The sequence below is a fragment of the Bombina bombina genome, chromosome 7 (genome assembly GCF_027579735.1).
Source record: "Bombina bombina isolate aBomBom1 chromosome 7, aBomBom1.pri, whole genome shotgun sequence".
NCBI classification, from domain to species: Eukaryota; Metazoa; Chordata; class Amphibia; order Anura; family Bombinatoridae; genus Bombina; species Bombina bombina.
Window position 1 is genome coordinate 516,516,351 of NC_069505.1, and position 22,953 is coordinate 516,539,303.

The following is a 22,953-nucleotide window of genomic DNA, read 5'->3' on the forward strand; positions in this document are numbered from 1 at the left end:
ATCTAATTGCAGTTGCCTGCCTGCCAGCGTGTGTGCCGGGCCTATTGCCAACTAGTGCCACCAATCATATTTGTTATAACAGTAGTGTAAATATTTTTTTAAAAAACTTTTTTGACTGTGAAACATCAGTCTGCTAGTGTAATCTAATTGCAGTTGCCTGCCTGCCAACATGTGTGCCAGGCCCACTTGCCAAGTTAGTAGCACCAATCATATTTGTTGTAACAGTAGTGTAAATATTTAAAAAAAAACTTTTTTGACTGTGAAACATCAGTCTGCTAGTGAAATCTAATTTCAGTTGCCAGGCCAGCCTGCCACTGCCAGCCTGTGTGTCAGGCTCACAGCATATACTGTGCCTACTTCCTCAGTGCCACCACTCATATCTGGTGTAACATTAGTGTAATTTTTAAAAAAAAAAAACTTTTACATTAGTCTGCTAGTGTAATCTAATTTCAGTTGCCAGGCCAGCCTGCCACTGCCAGCCTGTGTGTCAGGCTCACAGCATATACTGTGCCTACTTCCTCAGTGCCACCACTCATATCTGGTGTAACATTAGTGTAAATTTTTTAAAAAAAAACTTTTACATCAGTCTGCTAGTGTAATCTAATTTCAGTTGCCTGTCTGCCACTGCCAGCCTGTGTGTCAGGCTCACAGCATATACTGTGCCTACTTCCTCAGTGCCACCACTCATATCTGGTGTAACATTAGTGTAAATTTTTTTAAAAAAAAACTTTTACATCAGTCTGCTAGTGTAATCTAATTTCAGTTGCCAGGCCAGCCTGCCACTGCCAGCCTGTGTGTCAGGCTCACAGTATATACTGTGCCTACTTCCTCAGTGCCACCACTCATATCTGGTGTAACATTAGTGTAATTTTTTAAAAAAAAAAACTTTTACATTAGTCTGCTAGTGTAATCTAATTTCAGTTGCCAGGCCAGCCTGCCACTGCCAGCCTGTGTGTCAGGCTCACAGCATATACTGTGCCTACTTCCTCAGTGCCACCACTCATATCTGTTGTAAGATTAGTGTAAAATTTGTAAAAAAACTTTTACATCAGTCTGCTAGAGTAATCTAATTTCAGTTGCCAGGCCAGCCTGCCACTGCCAGCCTGTGTGTCAGGCTCACAGCATATACTGTGCCTACTTCCTCAGTGCCACCACTCATATCTGGTGTAACATTAGTGTAAATGTTTTTTAAAAAAAACTTTTACATCAGTCTGCTAGTGTAATCTAATTTCAGTTGCCAGGCCAGCCTGCCACTGCCAGCCTGCGTGTCAGGCTCACAGCATATACTGTGCCTACTTCCTCAGTGCCACCACTCATATCTGGTGTAACATTAGTGTAAATTTAAAAAAAAAAACTTTTACATCAGTCTGCTAGTGTAATCTAATTTCAGTTGCCTGCCTGCCACTGCCAGCCTGTGTGTCAGGCTCACAGCATATACTGTGCCTACTTCCTCAGTGCCACCACTCATATCTGGTGTAACATTAGTGTAAATTTTTTTTTTTTAAAACTTCTACATCAGTCTGTTAGTGTAATCTAATTTCAGTTGCCAGGCCAGCCTGCCACTGCCAGCCTGTGTGTCAGGCTCACAGCATATACTGTGCCTACTTCCTCAGTGCCACCACTCATATCTGGTGTAACATTAGTGTAAATTTTTTAAAAAAAAACTTTTACATCAGTCTGCTAGTGTAATCTAATTTCAGTTGCCAGGCCAGCTTGCCACTGCCAGCCTGTGTGTCAGGCTCACAGCATATACTGTGCCTACTTCCTCAGTGCCACCACTCATATCTGTTGTAACATTAGTGTAATTTTTTTTTAAAAAAACTTTTACATCAGTCTGCTAGTGTAATCTAATTTCAGTTGCCAGGCCAGCCTGCCACTGCCAGCCTGCGTGTCAGGCTCACAGCATATACTGTGCCTACTTCCTCAGTGCCACCACTCATATCTGGTGTAACATTAATGTAATTTTTTGGTTTTTAAAAAACTTTTACATCAGTCTGCTAGTGTAATCTAATTTCAGTTGCCAGGCCAGCCTGCCACTGCCAGCCTGCGTGTCAGGCTCACAGCATATACTGTGCCTACTTCCTCAGTGCCACCACTCATATCTGGTGTAACATTAATGTAAATTTAAAAAAAAAAAAAACTTTTACATCAGTCTGCTAGTGTAATCTAATTTCAGTTGCCTGCCTGCCACTGCCAGCCTGTGTGTCAGGCTCACAACATATACTGTGCCTACTTCCTCAGTGCCACCACTCATATCTGGTGTAACATTAGTGTAAATTTTTTTTTTAAAAACTTCTACATCAGTCTGTTAGTGTAATCTAATTTCAGTTGCCAGGCCAGCCTGCCACTGCCAGCCTGTGTGTCAGGCTCACAGCATATAATGTGCCTACTTCCTCAGTGCCACCACTCATATCTGGTGTAACATTTGTGTAAATTTTTTAAAAAAAAACTTTTACATCAGTCTGCTAGTGTAATCTAATTTCAGTTGCCAGGCCAGCTTGCCACTGCCAGCCTGTGTGTCAGGCTCACAGCATATACTGTGCCTACTTCCTCAGTGCCACCACTCATATCTGTTGTAACATTAGTGTAATTTTTTTAAAAAAAATGTTTTACATCAGTCTGCTAGTGTAATCTAATTTCAGTTGCCAGGCCAGCCTGCCACTGCCAGCCTGCGTGTCAGGCTCACAGCATATACTGTGCCTACTTCCTCAGTGCCACCACTCATATCTGGTGTAACATTAATGTAATTTTTTTGTTTTTAAAAAACTTTTACATCAGTCTGCTAGTGTAATCTAATTTCAGTTGCCAGGCCAGCCTGCCACTGCCAGCCTGCGTGTCAGGCTCACAGCATATACTGTGCCTACTTCCTCAGTGCCACCACTCATATCTGGTGTAACATTAGTGTAAATTTAAAAAAAAAAAACTTTTACATCAGTCTGCTAGTGTAATCTAATTTCAGTTGCCTGCCTGCCACTGCCAGCCTGTGTGTCAGGCTCACAACATATACTGTGCCTACTTCCTCAGTGCCACCACTCATATCTGGTGTAACATTAGTGTAAATTTTTTTTTTTAAAAACTTCTACATCAGTCTGTTAGTGTAATCTAATTTCAGTTGCCAGGCCAGCCTGCCACTGCCAGCCTGTGTGTCAGGCTCACAGCATATACTGTGCCTACTTCCTCAGTGCCACCACTCATATCTGTTGTAACATTAGTGTAATTTTTTTTAAAAAAAACTTTTACATCAGTCTGCTAGTGTAATCTAATTTCAGTTGCCAGGCCAGCCTGCCACTGCCAGCCTGTGTGTCAGGCTCACAGCATATACTGTGCCTACTTCCTCAGTGCCACCACTCATATCTGGTGTAACATTAGTGTAATTTTTTTGTTTTTAAAAAAACTTTTACATCAGTCTGCTAGTGTAATCTAATTTCAGTTGCCTGCCTGCCACTGCCAGCCTGTGTGTCAGGCTCACAGCATATACTGTTCCTACTTCCTCAGTGCCACCACTCATATCTGGTGTAACATTAGTGTAATTTTTTAAAAAAAACTACTTTTACATCAGTCTGCTAGTGTAATCTAATTTCAGTTGCCAGGCCAGCCTGCCACTGCCAGCCTGTGTGTCAGGCTCACAGCATATACTGTGCCTACTTCCTCAGTGCCACCACTCATATCTGTTGTAACATTAGTGTAAATTTTTTTAAAAAAAAACTTTTACATCAGTCTGCTAGTGTAATCTAATTTCAGTTGCCAGGCCAGCCTGCCACTGCCAGCCTGTGTGTCAGGCTCACAGCATATACTGTGCCTACTTCCTCAGTGCCACCACTCATATCTGGTGTAACATTAGTGTAATTTAAAAAAAAAAAAAAAAAACTTTTACATCAGTCTGCTAGTGTAATCTAATTTCAGTTGCCTGCCTGCCACTGCCAGCCTGTGTGTCAGGCTCATAGCATATACTGTGCCTACTTCCTCAGTGCCACCACTCATATCAGGTGTAACATTAGTGTAAATTTTTTTTAAAAAAACTTTTACATCAATCTGCTAGTGTAATCTAATTTCAGTTGCCAGGCCAGCCTGCCACTGCCAGCCTGTGTGTCAGGCTCACAGCATATACTGTGCCTACTTCCTCAGTGCCACCAGTCATATCTGGTGTAACATTAGTGTAAATTTAAAAAAACTTTTACATCAGTCTGCTAGTGTAATCTAATTTCAGTTGCCAGGCCAGCCTGCCACTGCCAGCCTGTGTGTCAGGCTCACAGCATATACTGTGCCTACTTCCTCAGTGCCACCACTCATATCTGTTGTAACATTAGTGTAAATTTTTTTTAAAAAAAACTTTTACATCAGTCTGCTAGTGTAATCTAATTTCAGTTGCCAGGCCAGCCTGCCACTGCCAGCCTGTGTGTCAGGCTCACAGCATATACTGTGCCTACTTCCTCAGTGCCACCACTCATATCTGGTGTAACATTAGTGTAATTTTTTTAAAAAAAAACTTTTACATCAGTCTGCTAGTGTAATCTAATTTCAGTTGCCTGCCTGCCACTGCCAGCCTGTGTGTCAGGCTCATAGCATATACTGTGCCTACTTCCTCAGTGCCACCACTCATATCAGGTGTAACATTAGTGTAAATTTAAAAAAAAAAAACTTTTACATCAATCTGCTAGTGTAATCTAATTTCAGTTGCCAGGCCAGCCTGCCACTGCCAGCCTGTGTGTCAGGCTCACAGCATATACTGTGCCTACTTCCTCAGTGCCACCAGTCATATCTGGTGTAACATTAGTGTAAATTTAAAAAAAACTTTTACATCAGTCTGCTAGTGTAATCTAATTTCAGTTGCCAGGCCAGCCTGCCACTGCCAGCCTGTGTGTCAGGCTCACAGCATATACTGTGCCTACTTCCTCAGTGCCACCACTCATATCTGGCAACTGAAATTAGATTACACTAGCAGACTGATGTAAAAGTTTTTTTTAAAAAAATTTTACACTAATGTTACAACAGATATGAGTGGTGGCACTGAGGAAGTAGGCACAGTATATGCTGTGAGCCTGACACACAGGCTGGCAGTGGCAGGCTGGCCTGGCAACTGAAATTAGATTACACTAGCAGACTGATGTAAAAGTTTTTTTAAATTTACACTAAATGGGGTCTTTCATGCTGTCGTGCCTGTTGAGGGACACTCGTATAAAAAAGCTGAAGGAGAACGAACTGTACTGGGTGTCCACGCTACTAGACCCCCAGTATAAGCATAAAGTGACTGAAATGTTACTGAATTCCCGCAAGTCGGAAAGGATGGAGCAGTTCAAAAATAAATTAAAAAGTATGCTTTACACAGCGTATAAGGGTGATGTCACAGCACAACGGGAATCTAACAGTGGAAGAGGTGAAAGTAATCCTCCTCCTCCCACAACCACGCCGACAAGGACAGGACGCTTTCCAGATGTGTTGTTGATGGAGGACATGCAGACCTTTTTAACTCCTATGCATCGCCACAGCCCTTCGGGATCCAGCCTCAGAGAACGACTCAACAGACAGGTAGCAGACTACCTCGCCTTAACTGCAGATCTCGACACTCTGAGGAGCGATGAACCCCTTGACTACTGGGTGTGCAGGCTTGACCTGTGGCCTGAGCTATCCCAATTTGCAATCGAACTTCTGGCCTGCCCCGCTTCAAGTGTCCTGTCAGAAAGGACCTTCAGTGCAGCAGGAGGTATTGTCACTGAGAAGAGAAGTCGCCTAGGTCAAAAAAGTCTTGATTACCTCACCTTTATTAAAATGAATGAGGGATGGATCCCGAAGGGACTGAAATTGGGCGATACATTAGAGTAAAAAAGGCCTGATGAGATGAGCTGCCTTGGGCTAAAAATGGTCCACACGCTGCTGTATTTTATCTTCGAATCCCGGATGACTTGCGTGACTTATCCGCCAACAACTAGGGTTCAAGCTGCAATGTTTTAGAGCACTTTCTAACAGTCAAACAAACATCAACTTTTCTGGCCGCTGCTACAGCAGCGGCTGCAACAATACCTAATTTTTCAGGCATGTGTACATGCCTAATTTTTCTGGCCTCTGGTGCTGCACTGTGGCTTCATAACCCAAACCAAAAAAAAAGCACATAACAGGGATTAAACTGCTAAGAATAGTACTACTTAACACACCACTCATATCTGGTGGCACAGTAGATTGCACGCGCAGTGTCCCAAATTTGAAGTTGGAGGACCGACAAAGCATCTTTTTCCATCTCCCGGTTCCTAAAATCATCTCCGGGTTCCTAAAATCGATGCCATACCTGTACTCGATTGTGCAAAAGGAAGTCATGGAATACGGGGTCTTTCAAACTGTCTGGCCTGTTGAGGGTCAGGGACCCTCGTATAAAAAGGCTGAAGGAGAACGACCTGTACTGGGTGTCCAAGCATCTTTTTCCATCTCCCGGTTCCTAAAAATTATCTCCGGGTTCCTAAAATCGATGCCATACCTGTACTCGATTGTGCAAAAGGAAGTCATGGCATATGGGGTCTTTCATGCTGTCGTGCCTGTTGAGGGTCGGGGACCCTCGTATAAAAAGGCTGAAGGAGAACGACCTGTACTGGGTGTCCAAGCATCTTTTTCCATCTCCCGGTTCCTAAAAATTATCTCCGGGTTCCTAAAATCGATGCAATACCTGTACTCGATTGTGCAAAAGGAAGTCATGGCATATGGGGTCTTTCAAGCTGTCGTGCCTGTTGAGGGTCGGGGACCCTCGTATAAAAAGGCTGAAGGAGATCGACCTGTACTGGGTGTCCAAGCATCTTTTTCCATCTCCCGGTTCCTAAAAATTATCTCCGGGTTCCTAAAATTGATGCCATACCTGTACTCGATTGTGCAAAAGGAAGTCATGGCATATGGGGTCTTTCATGCTGTCGTGCCTGTTGAGGGTCGGAGACCCTCGTATAAAAAGGCTGAAGGAGAACGACCTGTACTGGGTGTCCAAGCATCTTTTTCCATCTCCCGGTTCCTAAAAATTATCTCCGGGTTCCTAAAATTGATGCCATACCTGTACTCGATTGTGCAAAAGGAAGTCATAGCATATGGGGTCTTTCATGCTGTCGTGCCTGTTGAGGGTCGGGGACCCTCGTATAAAAAGGCTGAATAAGAACAACCTGTACTTGGTGTCCAAGTATCTTTTTCCATCTCCCGGTTCCTAAAATCCATGCCATATACACGTCCCTGATAGGGGACACCGCAGTGGAAGGTACCCGGCCACAATTTCTTTGCACAAAAGGCAATCCCGGACCCCAACCTGTACTCGATTGTGCAAAAGGAAGTAACCTTACCATGGGTCCCAGACCGCACGTCTTGTAATTCTCTGTCTGGGAAATTATATATCTATCAAATCTATCTATTTATCTATCAAATCTATCTAACTATCACTCGTATCTATCAAATGTATATTGCATCTATTGATCTATGTAGTTTGTATCTATCAAATGTATATTGCATCTATTGATTTATGTAATTCGTATCTATCAAATGTATATTGCATCTATTGATCTATGTAATTCGTATCTATCAAATGTATATTGCATCTATTGATCTATGTAATTCGTATCTATCAAATGTATATTGCATCTATTGATCTATGTAATTCGTATCTATCAAATGTATATTGCATCTATTGATCTATGTAATTCTTATCTATCAAATGTATATTGCATCTATTGATCTATGTAATTCGTATCTATCAAATGTATATTGCATCTATTGATCTATGTAATTTGTATCTATCAAATGTATATTGCATCTATTGATCTATGTAATCTATGTATCTATCTATCAAATCTATCTATCTCGTGGTTGTGCAAATGGACTGTTTGCGGTTGTTTGCGGTGCGTTACACGGGAAGTTTGGTCTGTCACTGTGAAGCGGGCATAACCCTTACACTACCTGATCGACAGGCCCGGACTGACCATAGGGCATACCGGGCAACAGGGCCGCCATCAGGGGGTGACAGGGGTGACTCCTGTCAGGGGCCCAATGAGCCAGGGGGGCCCCATGAGGCAAGAACTAAATAAAAAATTTTTTTTTTTTTTTTTTTTTTATTTTGGCAGCCACCAGTGGGTACTACAGCAGAGTGCTAATTGATCATGGGAAATGTTATTACAAGTAGTAAAGTATTAGCATTTGAGAGGATTTCTTAGTGTGCACTAAACCACTATGCTCACTCAGTGTGAGACAGACTTTGTACAGTGTGTGCCTGAGTCAGACGGCAGATCACTTTCATTTGAAGAGGAGGTAGGACTTACTTAGCAAATGTTTTTTATTTCTTTGTGCAATTTTGGATTGTAACTTCAGTGTGGTAGTAGTTGTATGGTGGGGCCAGAGGTCCATAAAAACATTTTTTTTTAGCAGCAGTGTATTTATGATTATTTGACAATGCTCTAGAAATTCTATATTTAAAACCATGCAGAAATGTTTCCTCCTCAATACACAAATGGTAGATGCCCTTTTTGCAGATATGCATTTTTTTTATATATATATATATTACATTCCAGTTTACTGCCCCTTTATGCAAGGACTTTCCAGATGCAAGGAGGCATTTTATCTAAGATTTTTACATCTGCATAAAATTTTAAACTCTCAGACTAAGATTGCTCAGTGTTTGAAATGAGACAGGTTAACTTAAAACTGTTCAGTTTACACTACAGCTGACTTACGGCTAGATTTAGAGTTTGGCGTTAGCTGTCAAAACCAGCGTTAGGGGCTCCTAACGCTGGTTTTGGGCTACCGCTGGTATTTAGAGTCAGTCAGGAAAGGGTCTAACACTCACTTTGCAGCTGCGACTTTTCCATACCGCAGATCCCCCTACGCCATTTGCGTATCCTATCTTTTCAATGGGATCTTTCTAACGCCGTTATTTAGAGTCTTGGCTGAAGTGAGCGTTAGAAATCTAACGACAAAACTCCAGACGCAGCAAAAAGCCAGGAGTTAAGAGCTTTCTGGGCTAACGCCGGTTCATAAAACTCTTAACTACTGTGCTCTAAAGTACACTAACACCCATAAACTACCTATGTACCCCTAAACCGAGGCCCCCCCCACATCGCCGCCACTCTAATAAATTTTTTAACCCCTAATCTGCCGATTGCACACCACCGCAACCTACGTTATCCCTATGTACCCCTAATCTGCTTTCCCTAACACCGCCGACACCTACATTATATTTATTAACCCCTAATCTGCCGCCAACGTCGCCGCCACCTACCTACACTTATTAACCCCTAATCTGCTGACCGGACCTCACTGCTACTATAATAAAGTGATTAACCCCTAATCCGACTCACTCCCGCCTCAATAAACCTATAATAAATAGTATTAACCCCTAATCTGCCCTCCCTAACATCGCCGACACCTAACTTCAAGTATTAACCCCTAATCTGCCGACCGGACCCCACTGCTACTCTAATAAATTTATTAACCCCTAAAGCTAATTCTAACCCTAACCCTAACACCCCCCTAAGTTAAATATAATTTTTATCTAACGAAATAAATTAACTCTTATTAAATAAATTATTCCTATTTAAAGCTAAATACTTACCTATAAAATAAACCCTAATATAGCTACAATATAAATTATAATTATATTGTAGCTATTTTAGGATTAATATTTATTTTACAGGTAACTTTGTATTTATTTTAACCAGGTACAATAGCTATTAAATAGTTAATAACTATTTAATAGCTACCTAGTTAAAATAATTACAAAATTACCTGTAAAATAAATCCTAACCTGTTACAATTAAACCTAACACTACACTATCAATAAATAAATTAAATAAAATACCTACAATTAAACCTAACACTACACTATCAATAAATTAATTAAATAAAATACCTACAAATAAATACAATTAAATAAACTAACTAAAGTACAAAAAATAAAAAAAGAACTAAGTTACAAAAAATAAAAAAATAATTTACAAACTCTGTGAGGATGGGTGTGTATGTCTTTGTGCATTTTCTGTGGATGTCTGTGAGGGTGTGTGCATATGTCTTTGACCTTTTTCCATGGGTGTTTCTGTGAGGGTGTTTGTGTGTATGTATGTATGTCTGTGTTTTCTGTGGATGTCTCAGTGAGGGTGTGTGTATGTATGTCTTTCTGTGTTTTTCATGTGGTTGTCTCTCTGTGTGTGTATGTCTTTGTGTGTTTTCTGTGGGTGTCTCTGTGTGTGTATGTGTGTATATGTCTTTGTGTGTTTTCTGAGGCTGTCTCTGTCGGTGTTTCCTTGGGTGTATGTGCAAGTTTGTGTGTGTGTGTCCATTGTCTGTTCATTTTTAGGACATTTTGATCTTACTACTGATTATTCACATCTTTCTACAGACTTTAAGACTAATTAGACCTTTCCGGAAGTAACCACTCCACCATTTAACCTTTAAATTATTGTTTAGGCAGTTCAGGGCCCTTCCTTTCAGCCACTGCACGCTGTTGTCATAATTTAGTTGTCATCTTCCTTTACAAAAAGATAATCAGAACTCCATATTTTGTTTTCTAAATCTCCTTTTTTTTACAAAACTGTAGTTTACCTCATTACTTGTCAGGTCAATGTAAACAAGTGCTGAGTGTCTGTTTGGGTGTCTGTGTCTGAGTTTCTTTGCGTGTTTGCTAGTGTCTATATGTGAATAATTATGTTTGAGTGTGTGTGTGTGTGTTTCAGTGTATGTTACTACCTTTACAACATTTCCAAGTTTAAATAGACAATTAAGAATAAAGTGCATATACGTTTTAGTCACTTGGTCAAAAATTGCACATGTCAAGGGGGGGGGGGGACCTGATCAATGGTTGAGTCAGGGGCCCCAAGGGCCGCCGGTTCCCAAGGCCAGTAGCTCTGTGCTTCTTTGGAAATTGCCGCAAATGTTCCTGCCCTGCCCTCCTGACAGCCAGAACCAGAAGTAACTGTTGTTAAACGAAATCGCTTTATCACAGGTAAACATTTTAAAATGGATCCAGTGCTGCAGTCAGTCACTGCAGCACCAGACCTATTTTACAAAGATCTCTGTGATAAAGCGATTTACAATAACAACAGGGCAGTAAGAAAGTGCTGCCGACCATGTGCGCAGGGAGTTTGCACAATTTGTTAGGATACAGTAAAATCGCTTACTAGTTATGCAAACACCTGCAATAACAAGCCGAAAATTCAGAGCAAGAGAGATCATGTGACATAAGAGTGCCGACACTTCTTTACTGAGAGGGCTGACTACAAGTGAAAAGGAGGGCATCAGTTTGATAAATAATTGGCCAGCTAGGGTTTGCCAATCAGGCTCCACTCCAACCACAGCCGATTGTGCAGTTTTTAGACAGCCCACCCAGTCATTCTGGAGGAAGTGACCTCACCAAGGGAAAGCAGCAGCCTGTTTCAAAACTGAAATATACAGAGATCCACCCATGCGGTGAGTACATAGTGATTACTGCTCAGTGCTGGCAGAGCAAATCCTTTCCTGACTCTCTGTAACATAAATTGTGTAGATTAAATGTATCTTCAGTGTATTCTTTCCCCTAACTGGAATCAGACAAGGCTGGGTCCAGTTTTACTCCTGCTTCTGTAGTCCCTGCCTGCTTGTCACTTGGGGGCCGGAGTGTGAGTGTCACTAGTTAGGAGGGCTGTGCTCATGGCATTCAGACAAGGCTGGGTCCAGTTTTACTCCTGCTTCTGTAGTCCCTGCCTGCTTGTCACTTGGGGGCCGGAGTGTGAGTGTCACTAGTTAGGAGGGCTGTGCTCAGTGCAGTCAGACAAGGCTGGGTCCAGTTTTACTCCTGCTTCTGTAGTCCCTGCCTGCTTGTCACTTGGGGGCCGGAGTGTGAGTGTCTAGTTAGGAGGGCTGTGCTCAGTGCAGTCAGACAAGGCTGGGTCCAGTTTTACTCCTGCTTCTGTAGTCCCTGCCTGCTTGTCACTTGGGGGCCGGAGTGTGAGTGTCTAGTTAGGAGGGCTGTGCTCAGTGCAGTCAGACAAGGCTGGGTCCAGTTTTACTCCTGCTTCTGTAGTCCCTGCCTGCTTGTCACTTGGGGGCTGGAGTGTGAGTGTCACTAGGGAGGAGGGCTGTGCTCATGGCATTCAGACAAGGCTGGGTCCAGTTTTGCTCCTGCTTCTGTAGTCCATGTCTGCTTGTCACTTGGGGGCTGGAGTGTCAGTTTCACTAGGGAGGAGGGCTGTGCTCAGTGCAGTCAGACAAGGCTGGGTCCAGTTTTGCTTCTGCAGTCCTTGCCTGCTCGTCACTTGGGGCTCAACGGTGAGTGTCACTAGGGAGGGGAATGAAGGCAGCAGCTGCTGATGTGCAAAAAAAAATCACAATTCTGAGGCAGGAAATGGCCAGATCTGAAATTCTCACACTATAAAACATTTTGCACTTGAATGCAGCACTGAGGCAGAAGTGTGGGGTAACAGCTGCTCTGGAGAGTAGGTTTGGAGTTTTCACATTCATTTTCTGTGTATGCAAGCTCTTGCTCAGTGCTGTAAGCTATGCACAAAACATGCATATGTTTATATGGATGGTATCCCCTAGGACCCTTCCTTACTAAAGAAAAAATGAAAGAAAACGGCTCCATTATGCCCCATCCAGTCAGGGAACTGTTTCAGATCTCCCTAAACCATATAAGTAGAAACACTAAATTGTATTATAACAATTATGAATTATGAATCACTATCCCAGTGATATAACTCACTTTAACGCATTGGATGCTAACTATGGATGTAATGTGTTGCTGCAATCCCTGCCACTCAAAGACACCAATGTATTTTTTAGGAAATGTCCTATGTTGCTTCCTCTTACTGAGTTATATACATTCTAAAATGTTGTTAACCACCTTTATCTTTGGATTATGTACATTTGTGTTGTCATATAAAATGTCATTCTTATTATTTGGTAACCCCCTGAGCAATGTGTGTATATATGTTTGTGTGTTTGTGTATAAAACAATATTAAATTATGAGAGGGTGGAAGTCTTGGTGAGTTCCCACACTTTTTTATGTAGGACTTGACCCCTGCAGCAACACCACACATCATGTGTAGGGTCACATGATGCCATCAGTGAGCTGCAGCCGTAGCCCAGGCGGGACAGTTCATGTGCCGTGTCACGTGGTGCAGAAGCATCGCCTGGCTTTGCACTACTGGGAGCTAGCTGAACACATCTAGTGAGTTAATGATAAGTACACGTGTGTGTAACCACCTATCACCAGCTAGCTCCCAGTAGTGCATTGCTGCTGAGGATATGGACATATGTTTTTAACAAAGGATACCAAAAGAACAAAGTAAACTTACTAATACAAGTTAGTTTAAGAAGTGTCTTGAATCGTGAAAGTTTACTTTTGGCTTTCATACTCCTTAAAATCTAGATTAAAGTTTGGCTGATTCAGATGGAATCTTTTAAGAATGCACTTGTTTATTTTTTATTAAAAAAAAAAACTAGCACTTTATTTTGGTTTTGTTGTGTTTTTTTTTATATTTTACTTAATTTTTTCATACCAACCAATTGACAAAATAAATTAATTATAGGGTATTGGAAATGTTAAATGTTTTTATCAAACAAGTATTATACTTGCCATGTTTGGTATACGGTTAAACAAGAAATGGTGAGCAAAGGGGGGCGGGGGGAGTGGGCCTCTTTGCCCTAAAATGCCCAGGCCTTTTTTTTGGTCCCAGTCCGGCCCTGCTGATCGATACAACATCATACCTGATGTTTTAAAGCACGTTATTCCAAACAATTTAGGAATGTTAGGTGATTTATGCCCTTTATGGATTAAAACCAGACTCTGCATCAACTATGTAATTTTCCATGGGAGTTTTGCCATGGATCCCCCTCCGGCATGCCACAGTCCAGGTGTTAGTCCCCTTGAAACAACTTTTCCATCACTATTGTGGCCAGAAAGAGTCCCTGTTGGTTTTAAAGTTCGCCTGCCTATTGAAGTCAATGGCGATTCGCCGGTTCGCGAACAGTTGCGGAAGTTCGAGTCTGCCGTTCGCGAACCGAAATTTTTAGGTTCGCGACATCACTACTTAAGACATGTACATGTATGTTTCTCAATGTTAAAGAAATGTGCCTTCCTTTTTTTTCTAACACCCAAGGGATTTCATAAATTTGAGCCTTTATTTTTTTAAAATAATTTGTATTAAAGGGACAGTAAACCTTAAAAATAATGTTATATAATTCTGCACTATGTGCAGAATTATATAACATTATATTAGCCAAACATTATTTAAACGTTTTAAGCGAGCTGCACTTAGTCTTATGGCGCGGTCGGGCCAGGCTGTGACTATACAGCTGGCCCGATGCGCTGAGGAAATATAACAGACCCGCTCAGCAGAGAGCGGGTCTGTGAACCAGCGCTTTCTTTTAAAAATGAATAGGGGAAATTACGTTTAATGTTTGGCTAATATAATGTTATATAATTCTGCACATAGTGCAGAATTATATAACATTATTTTTAAGGTTTACTGTCCCTTTAAATAGTTTTATTATGAGTGTAACTCTACTTTGTAAGGTATTTTTGATGTGTTTTGTGCAACTTTTATGTTTTGCAAAACGGTTAACCAAAGCTCTGACGTTGCGGTAATGATTCTAGCGTAAATCGCGATTGTGCTCATGTGATTATGTTTACTTTCAACTCGCAATACAAGCAGTAAGCCTGATGAGCACAAACCTTTGTGATATACCCCTTATCGATTGGGCGCAAACATTTGATCAGAATCTGGCCCTTACTATTGTACTTTGTACAAATTTTGTTTATCCTTTAAATGTTATTGTGTAACTTTAACAAAATGGTATTTGTATTTGATGCTTCTGTAACACCTTAAACTTGCCAAACAACCTATCAATGCCTTCAGACACCAACTAACGTTGGACCGTAGTTTTCAGTTTTCTACAACTGGACCTCAGAAAACCATCTACCTCCAGCAAATGTTCAGACCTATAGACATTTTCTCAAAAACTTACATATCATATTATTGACCTCATGTACCAAACACAAAGTAAGTCATTGGTTTAATATCAAAGTAATTTTAATCCTATGCAGTTTAAAATATTTTTTCTTTATAGAGAGCTCATTCCCTTTCTTTTTTTTCACAGGTGGAAAGATGGATATTTTCAATGCAACATTTTTTCTGGTGCTCTTCTGTATGTCATACATCTTCCTGATTTATTGGAAAACGCTAAAAGTGAGATCAAAACTCCCACCAGGTCCAGTTCCTTTACCATTTATTGGAAACCTCCTGAATATTGAGACCGGTCATCTTGTGAATTCATTCAAGAAGGTTGGTGACAAAAATGACCTAATCACAATGACATGATGTATGGTTAATCCCATGTAGGAGCAAAGAGACTTAATGGCAGTGACATATTTTGGGCTTAAAGGGATACTAACCCCTCATTTTTCCTTTCATGATTCAGATAGAGCATGCAATTTTAAGCAACTTTCTAATTTACTCCTATTATCAATGTTTCTTTGTTCTCATGTTATCTTGATTTGAAAAAGCAGTAATAAAAGGCTAGATTATGAGTGGAGTGGTACTTTGTGCTACCACTTGCACATTAACTTCACTAAACGGAGGCTTTTTGCGTAGATCGGGTAGCGTGTGTATTACAAGTTGAAAGTAAAAAGTTTTGCATGAGCACTAAGCTGATGTGTGCAAAAAGCCAAATCCAAATATCACAAACACATTAATGTATTCCCCCATAGACTTCTATGGAGCATTAAATGGGGGAAAGTGGCAAAGCCGATTGTATTTAACCAAAGTGCACTAACCTGACACATTCCAATGTTCTTCACATACAAAAATATGTAGAATATGATCTATGTATTTATTTATTTTTATATATATATATATATATATTTATAATGTTTTTTTGGTAAAATATATATTTATAAAATATACAATTAATAAAGAAACAGCTAGATTACGAGTTTTGTCGGTAAAGCTGTGCGGTGCTAACGTGCAGTTTAAGCTCACCGCTCACCTACAAACAACGCTGGTATTACAGGTTTTTACAAACCCGGCGTTAGCCGCAGAAAAGTGAGCGGAGAGCAAAATTTAGCTCTACATCTCACTGTAATACCAGCGCTGCTTACGGTAGCGGTGAGCTGGCTAAACGTGCTTGTGCACGATTTCCCCATAGGAATCAATGGGGGAGAGCCGGCTGAAAAAAAAAACTAACACCTGCAAAAAAGCAGCGTTCAGCTCCTAACGCAGCCCCATTGATTCCTATTGGGAAATACATTTTATGTCTACACCTAACACCCTAACATACACCCCTAATTTTACACTTATTAACCCCTAATCTGCCGCCCCCAACATCGCTGACACCTACAATATATTATTAACTCCTAATCTGCCGCTCTGGACACCGCCGCCACCTACATTATATGTATTAACCCCTAATCTTCTGCCCCCAACATCGCCGCCAGTATATTAAAGTTATTAACCCCTAAATCTAAGTCTAACCCTAACACCCCCCAACTTAAATATAATTTAAATAAATCTAAATAAAATTACTACAATTAACTACATTATTCCTATTTAAAACTAAATATTTACCTGTAGAATAAACCCTAAGCTAGCTACAATATAACTAATAGTTACATTGTAGCTATCTTAGGCTTTATTTTTATTTTACAGGCAACTTTGTTTTTATTTTAACCAGGTACAATAGTTATTAAATAGTTATTAACTATTTAATAGCTACCTAGTTAAAATAAAGACAAATTTACCTGTAAAATAAAACCTAACCTGAGTTACAATTACACCTAACACTACACTATAATTAAATTAATTACCTAAATTAACTACAATTAATTACAATTAAATACAATTATCTAAAGTATGAAAAAACCCCCACTAAATTACAGAAAATAATAAAATAATTACAAGTTTGTTAAACTAATTACACCTAATCTAATCCCGATAATAAAATAAAAAAGCCCCCCAAAATAATAAAAAGCCCTACCTTATACTAAATTACAAATAGCCCTTAAAAGGGCTTTTTTGCGGGGCATTGCCCCAAAGTACTTAGCTCTTTAACCTGTAAAACCCCCCCAACATTAAAACCTACCACCCACACACCCAACCCTACTCTAAAACCCACCCAATCCCCCTTAATAAATGCTATTGGCTGATCCAATAGGATTGAGCTTGCATTCTATTGGCTGATTGGAACAGATAATAGAATGTGAGCTCAATCCTATTGGCTGATTGGATCAGCCAATAGGATTTTTTTTCTACCTTAATTCCGATTGGCTGATAGAATTCTATCAGCCAATCGGAATTGAAGGGACGCCATCTTGGATGATGTAATTTAAAGGAACCTTCATTCTACAGTTGACGTAGATGGAAGAGGATGCTCTGCGTCGGATGTCTTGAAGATGGACCCGCTCCACGCCGGATGGATGAAGATAGAAGATGCCATCTGGATGAATACTTCTGCCCGTCTGGAGGACCTCTTCTTCCCGGCTTGGATGAAGACTTCTGCCCGTCTGGAGGACCACTTTGCCCGGCTTCGTTGAGGACTTCGGCCCGTTTGGGTGAAGACTTCTCAAGGTAGGGTGATCTTCAAGGGGTTAGTGTTTTTTAAGGGGGGATTGGGTGGGTTTTAGAGTAGGGTTGGGTGTGTGGGTGGTGGGTTTTAATGTTGGGGGGAGGTATTGTACTTTTTTTTACAGGTAAAAGAGCTGATTACTTAGAGGCAATGCCCCGCAAAAAGCCCTTTTAGGGGCTATTTGTAATCTAGTATAGGGTAGGGCTTTTTATTATTTTGGGGGGCTTTTTTATTTTATTAGGGGGATTAGATTAGGTGTAAATAGTTTAAAAAACTTAATTATTTTCTGTAATTTAGTTTTTTTTTTCCGTACTAGATAATTGTAGTTAATTGTAGTTAATTTAGGGAATTAATTTAATTATAGTGTAGTGTTAAGTGTAATTGTAACTTAGGCTAGGTTTTATTTTACAGGTAAATTTGTCTTTATTTTAACTAGGTAGTTATTAAATAATTAATAACTATTGTACCTAGTTAAAATAAAAACAAAGTTGCCTGTAAAATAAAACTAAAGCCTGAGATAGCTACAATGTAACTATTAGTTATATTAGGGTTTATTTTATAGGTAAGTAGTTAGTTTTAAATATGGATAATTTAGTTAATAATAGTAATTTTATTTAGATTTATTTAAATTATATTTAAGTTAGGGAGGTGTTAGGGTTAGACTTAGGTTTAGGGGTTAATACATTTAATATAGTGGCGGCGACGTTGGGGCGGCAGATTAGGGGTTAATAAATGTAGGTAGGTGGCGGCGATGTTGGGGACGGCAAATTAGGTTTTTTTAAAATGTAACTATTGTTTGCGAGGCGGGAGTGCGGCGGTTTAGGGGTTAATATATTTATTATAGTGGCGGCGATGTCCGGTTCAGCAGATTAGGGGTTAAAAATTTTATTTTAGTGTTTGCGATGTGGGGGGGCCTTGGTTTAGGGGTTAATAGGTAGTTTATGGGTGTTAGTGTACTTTTTAGCACTTTAGTTAAGAGTTTTATACTATGGCGTTATATCTCTCACGCTCTCGCTCTCTTTTGCTCTCTCCCCTTTCTCCCCCTCTCTCCCCTTTCTCCCCCTCTCTTTTGCTCTCTCCCCTTTCTCCCCCTCTCTTTTGCTCTCTCCCCTTTCTCCCCCTCTCTTTTGCTCTCTCCCCTTTCTCCCCCTCTCTTTTGCTCTCTCCCCTTTCTCCCCCTCTCTATTGTGCTCTCTCTCTCCCCTTTCTTTTTCTCTCCCTCCACCTCTCTTTTGCTGTCTCACTCCCTCTCTCTATCCCCCCCCCTCTTTTGAGCTTTCTCTCTCCCGTCTGCCTGGCCCCGCCCACGTCACGCCCGGACCCCGTCCATGTCACGCCAGGCCCTGCTTCCCCCGCATCATTCACAGCCCCGCCCCCTTCACAGACGGTCGGCCCAGGCACAGATGCCAGGTCAGTGTGTTGCAGGTAGGGATGAGCGAATGTTTTGCAACATTCAAAAAATTAAACGAATTTTAACACATACGTTCGTTCTAATCGAATTTCGAATGTTTACATAACATTCAATTTTCGAATGTTCGGTTTTGAATTTTACGATTACATTCGAAAAAATTCAAATTTATATTTGTGATAGTATTTCTAATGCTTTCTTTAAATGTAATATTCGAATTATGCAATATTCTATATAGAAACATTTGAAATGATAAATTTGTATCTATTATGTATCAATTTACTAGATTTCCTCTCTACCACATGAACTATTGAACTTCTGAATAGTATTTGTTAAATAGAATGTTAAATTCGAAATTTCGAATGTGGACAACATTCAATATAATTATAAACATTCGAATTCGAAAACTGTAAATAGCATTCGATTATAGAATTTTTAAGAATATTCGTTCTTAACATTCGGATTTATAATAAGAATTTCAGTAATAACACTCGTTCTAACATTCGAATTCGGAAATTTACACATTCGCCCATCTCTAGTTGCTGGCCAGGTGTGTTTGTCCTCACGCTGTCTCTACTGCGCATGACAGCTTCGGACAAACACACTTGGCCTTTTATATTATAGGATACAATAAGATAAAATGTCACAAATAAAACTTCCCAAACAGATGGGTACTCACAAATAGACCCTCAATCAAATGAGTTAAAGTACAAGCTGTTATACACAGGTATAGTTGTTCCCGTGTGACTGCTTTCCAGACAATGCTGCTTGTAACATAAGAGGACAAAGTTCCTTATAAAAACCGGATTCAGCTTCAAGTGAGTCCACAATTGTTAGATACCTGGGCAACACAGAGGTACAATAAATATGCCAGGGACAATTTGTGTCTCAAAAACAGTGCCCAATAGTATATTTACCAAGCCGGCTAAAGGAAGCACAGACAAACAGTTACTTCTGTGTGCGCCGGGTATCGACGTGACATAAGGTGAGTGTGGCCTAACGCGTTTCATGGGTAAACCGCTTCGTCAGAGGCTTTTATATACATATACAGTATATATATATATATATATATATATATATATATATATATATATATATATATATATATATATATATATATATATATATATATATATATACACAATCTAGCTATGCGCTCTGCCTTCACTTCCTGTTCCTTCTTCCTATGGCACAATGGAGCGTGGGGTGACGTCACACGTCAGCATGCAACTAGAGTATCCGGATGGTAGCGCTTCCTTCATCCACAAAGCGCTAAAAAAATATTGCAAAAGTACAAAAGAGGTATCCAGATCCAATATTAGTATAAAACTTCCATATTACTGACATTCTTAGCATAGATAGCTGGGCAAACTGCTGCAGTTTGTCCAGCTATCTATGCTAAGAATGTCAGTCTGGTCTGATGAAACTGTATCTGCTGATACACTGTGTTTTTAAAGAGAATTTGTCAAATATAGAAGTTTTATACTAATATTGGATCCGGATACCTCCTTTTGTACATATATATATTTTTTTATAATAGTAATGTTAGGTTTATTTATATTTAAGATTAGGTTTTATTGATTTCACAGGTAAGTGTGTTTTTTTTTTTTTTTTTTTATTTATTTTAAGGTAGTTATATTGTAACTTTAATTTACAGTTAGCGGGTGTTAGGTTTAGGGATTAATAGTTTGTTGCGATGTGGGGGGTCGGCGGTTTAGGGGTTAATAGGATTATTTAAGTAGTAGCGATGTGGGGGTGGTGGTTTAGGGGTTTATAGGTTTATTTGAGTAGAAGCAATGTGGGGGGCGGCAGTTTAGGGGTAAATAGGTTTATTTTAGTAGTAGCGATGTGGGGGGCAGTGGATTAGAGGTTAATAGGGTTATTATAGTATTTGTGATGCGGAGGTGGCAGTTTAGGGGTTAATAGTGTAGTTTATGGGTGTTAGTGTACTGTGTAACATTTTTTTTATTAGTTTTATTTAACATTTTTGTTTCGCAAAATCCATAACTACTGGTCTTTGATTGTGGAATGGATCGTTACGGTATAAACTATAACGCTAGTGGGAATAGCCTGACTGTGCTACTTGTAATACGGGTGAGCTGAACATTCCACACTCAAAGGCCATTTTTTGAGTACGGAATGGATCGTTGTGATATAGGCTAATACGCTAGGGTATAACTGTACCGCGTGACTTGAAATACGGCTGGTTATCTATCGTGTGTGCCCATTTGCAGGAACGCAATAAATTAGCTCATATAGGTACACAAGCTAACTGTAACATACACACACGTGCTGGTAGTGACATACACGTGCTGGTAGTGACACACACACACATGCCCCCAACTGTCCCGATTTTCGCGGGACAGTCACGATTTTAGGGGTCTGTCCCTCTGTCCCGAGTTGCTAGCCATCTGTCCCGATTTGCCCCAGGCATTTAAAAAAAAAAAAAATTTTTTTTTTTTTTTAAATTCTGTTGGGCCCATACTCAGAAGCAGCTGGCTTTACTCTCACAGGGTTAGATACCTGTTATATTCCCTGTGGAAAAGGAATGGTGTGTGGGTTAAGCAGGAGTAAGAAGGCTGTATACACCACGGGTAATGGTGACCTCTCTAACCTACCTCTGGTAATGATGATATCTAACCCCTGGTGATAATACTAGCATGCCTTCAGTTTTATACAATGAGCAGTGGCAGCCGCAAACTGCCAGCTAATGTGCTTGCCAACCCCAGGACCCCATACAATGAATTACAGATACCCATATATGATGTAGTGTGTGTGTCTATCTGTATCCATAACTCTGTGTGTGTATCTGTATGTATAAGTTTATGCTATGTAGTGTGTGTGTCTGCATGTATAAATGTAAGCTATGTAGTGTGTGTATCTGCATGTATAAGTGTATGCTATGTAATGTGTGTGTGTGTGTATCTGCATGTATAAGTGTATGCTATGTAGTGTGTGTATCTGCATGTATAAGTGTATGCTATGTAATGTGTGTGTATCTGCATGTATAAGTGTATGCTATGTAATGTGTGTGTATCTGCATGTATAAGTGTATGCTATGTAGTGTGTGTGTGTATCTGCATGTATAAGTGTATGCTATGTAATGTGTGTGTATCTGCATGTATAAGTGTATGCTATGTAATGTGTGTGTATCTGCATGTATAAGTGTATGCTATGTAATGTGTGTGTGTATCTGCATGTATAAGTGTATGCTATGTAATGTGTGTGTGTGTATCTGCATGTATAAGTGTATGCTATGTAGTGTGTGTGTGTGTATCTGCATGTATAAGTGTATGCTATGTAATGTGTGTGTATCTGCATGTATAAGTGTATGCTATGTAATGTGTGTATCTGCATGTATAAGTGTATGCTATGTAGTGTGTGTGTGTGTATCTGCATGTATAAGTGTATGCTATGTAATGTGTGTGTGTGTATCTGCATGTATAAGTGTATGCTATGTAGTGTGTGTGTGTATCTGCATGTATAAGTGTATGCTATGTAATGTGTGTGTATCTGCATGTATAAGTGTATGCTATGTAATGTGTGTATCTGCATGTATAAGTGTATGCTATGTAGTGTGTGTGTGTGTATCTGCATGTATAAGTGTATGCTATGTAGTGTGTGTGTGTGTATCTGCATGTATAAGTGTATGCTATGTAGTGTGTGTGTATCTGCATGTGTATGCTATGTAGTGTGTAAGTGTATGCTATGTAGCGTGCTACTGTGCATTTCTGCTGACTTTAAAGGCCAGAATATTAATGGGGAATGCAGAGAGTAGTTTTAAAGAATTTATTAATAAATGTGCAATTAAGATAAAAATATTTAGCAATGTCTTTGCAAAGGCTAATTAAATACAGCGCTCACATAGCCATACCAGTGGTTTGAGCTTGTGTTTGATTTGCTGCCTAAGTGTATTAAAATATATGACTTTATTTAGAATTTTATTTTTATTACTTTGGTGTTATGATTTTTTAAGCCCCGCCCACCACGTTTCAATTTT

At 40.0% G+C, this 22,953-nt stretch overlaps 1 protein-coding gene across 1 annotated transcript in view; it reads left to right on the forward strand.

Annotated features, from left to right (window-relative positions):
* Window positions 1–22,953, forward strand: part of LOC128666937 (cytochrome P450 2F2) — a 122,877-nt gene that overhangs the window by 9,274 nt on the left and 90,650 nt on the right. Inside the window, exon 2 of the mRNA XM_053721759.1 lies at window positions 15,083–15,267. Coding sequence (XP_053577734.1) covers window positions 15,091–15,267 — 177 coding nt within the window. The 5' untranslated portion in view covers window positions 15,083–15,090. The remainder of the gene's footprint in view (window positions 1–15,082; window positions 15,268–22,953) is intronic.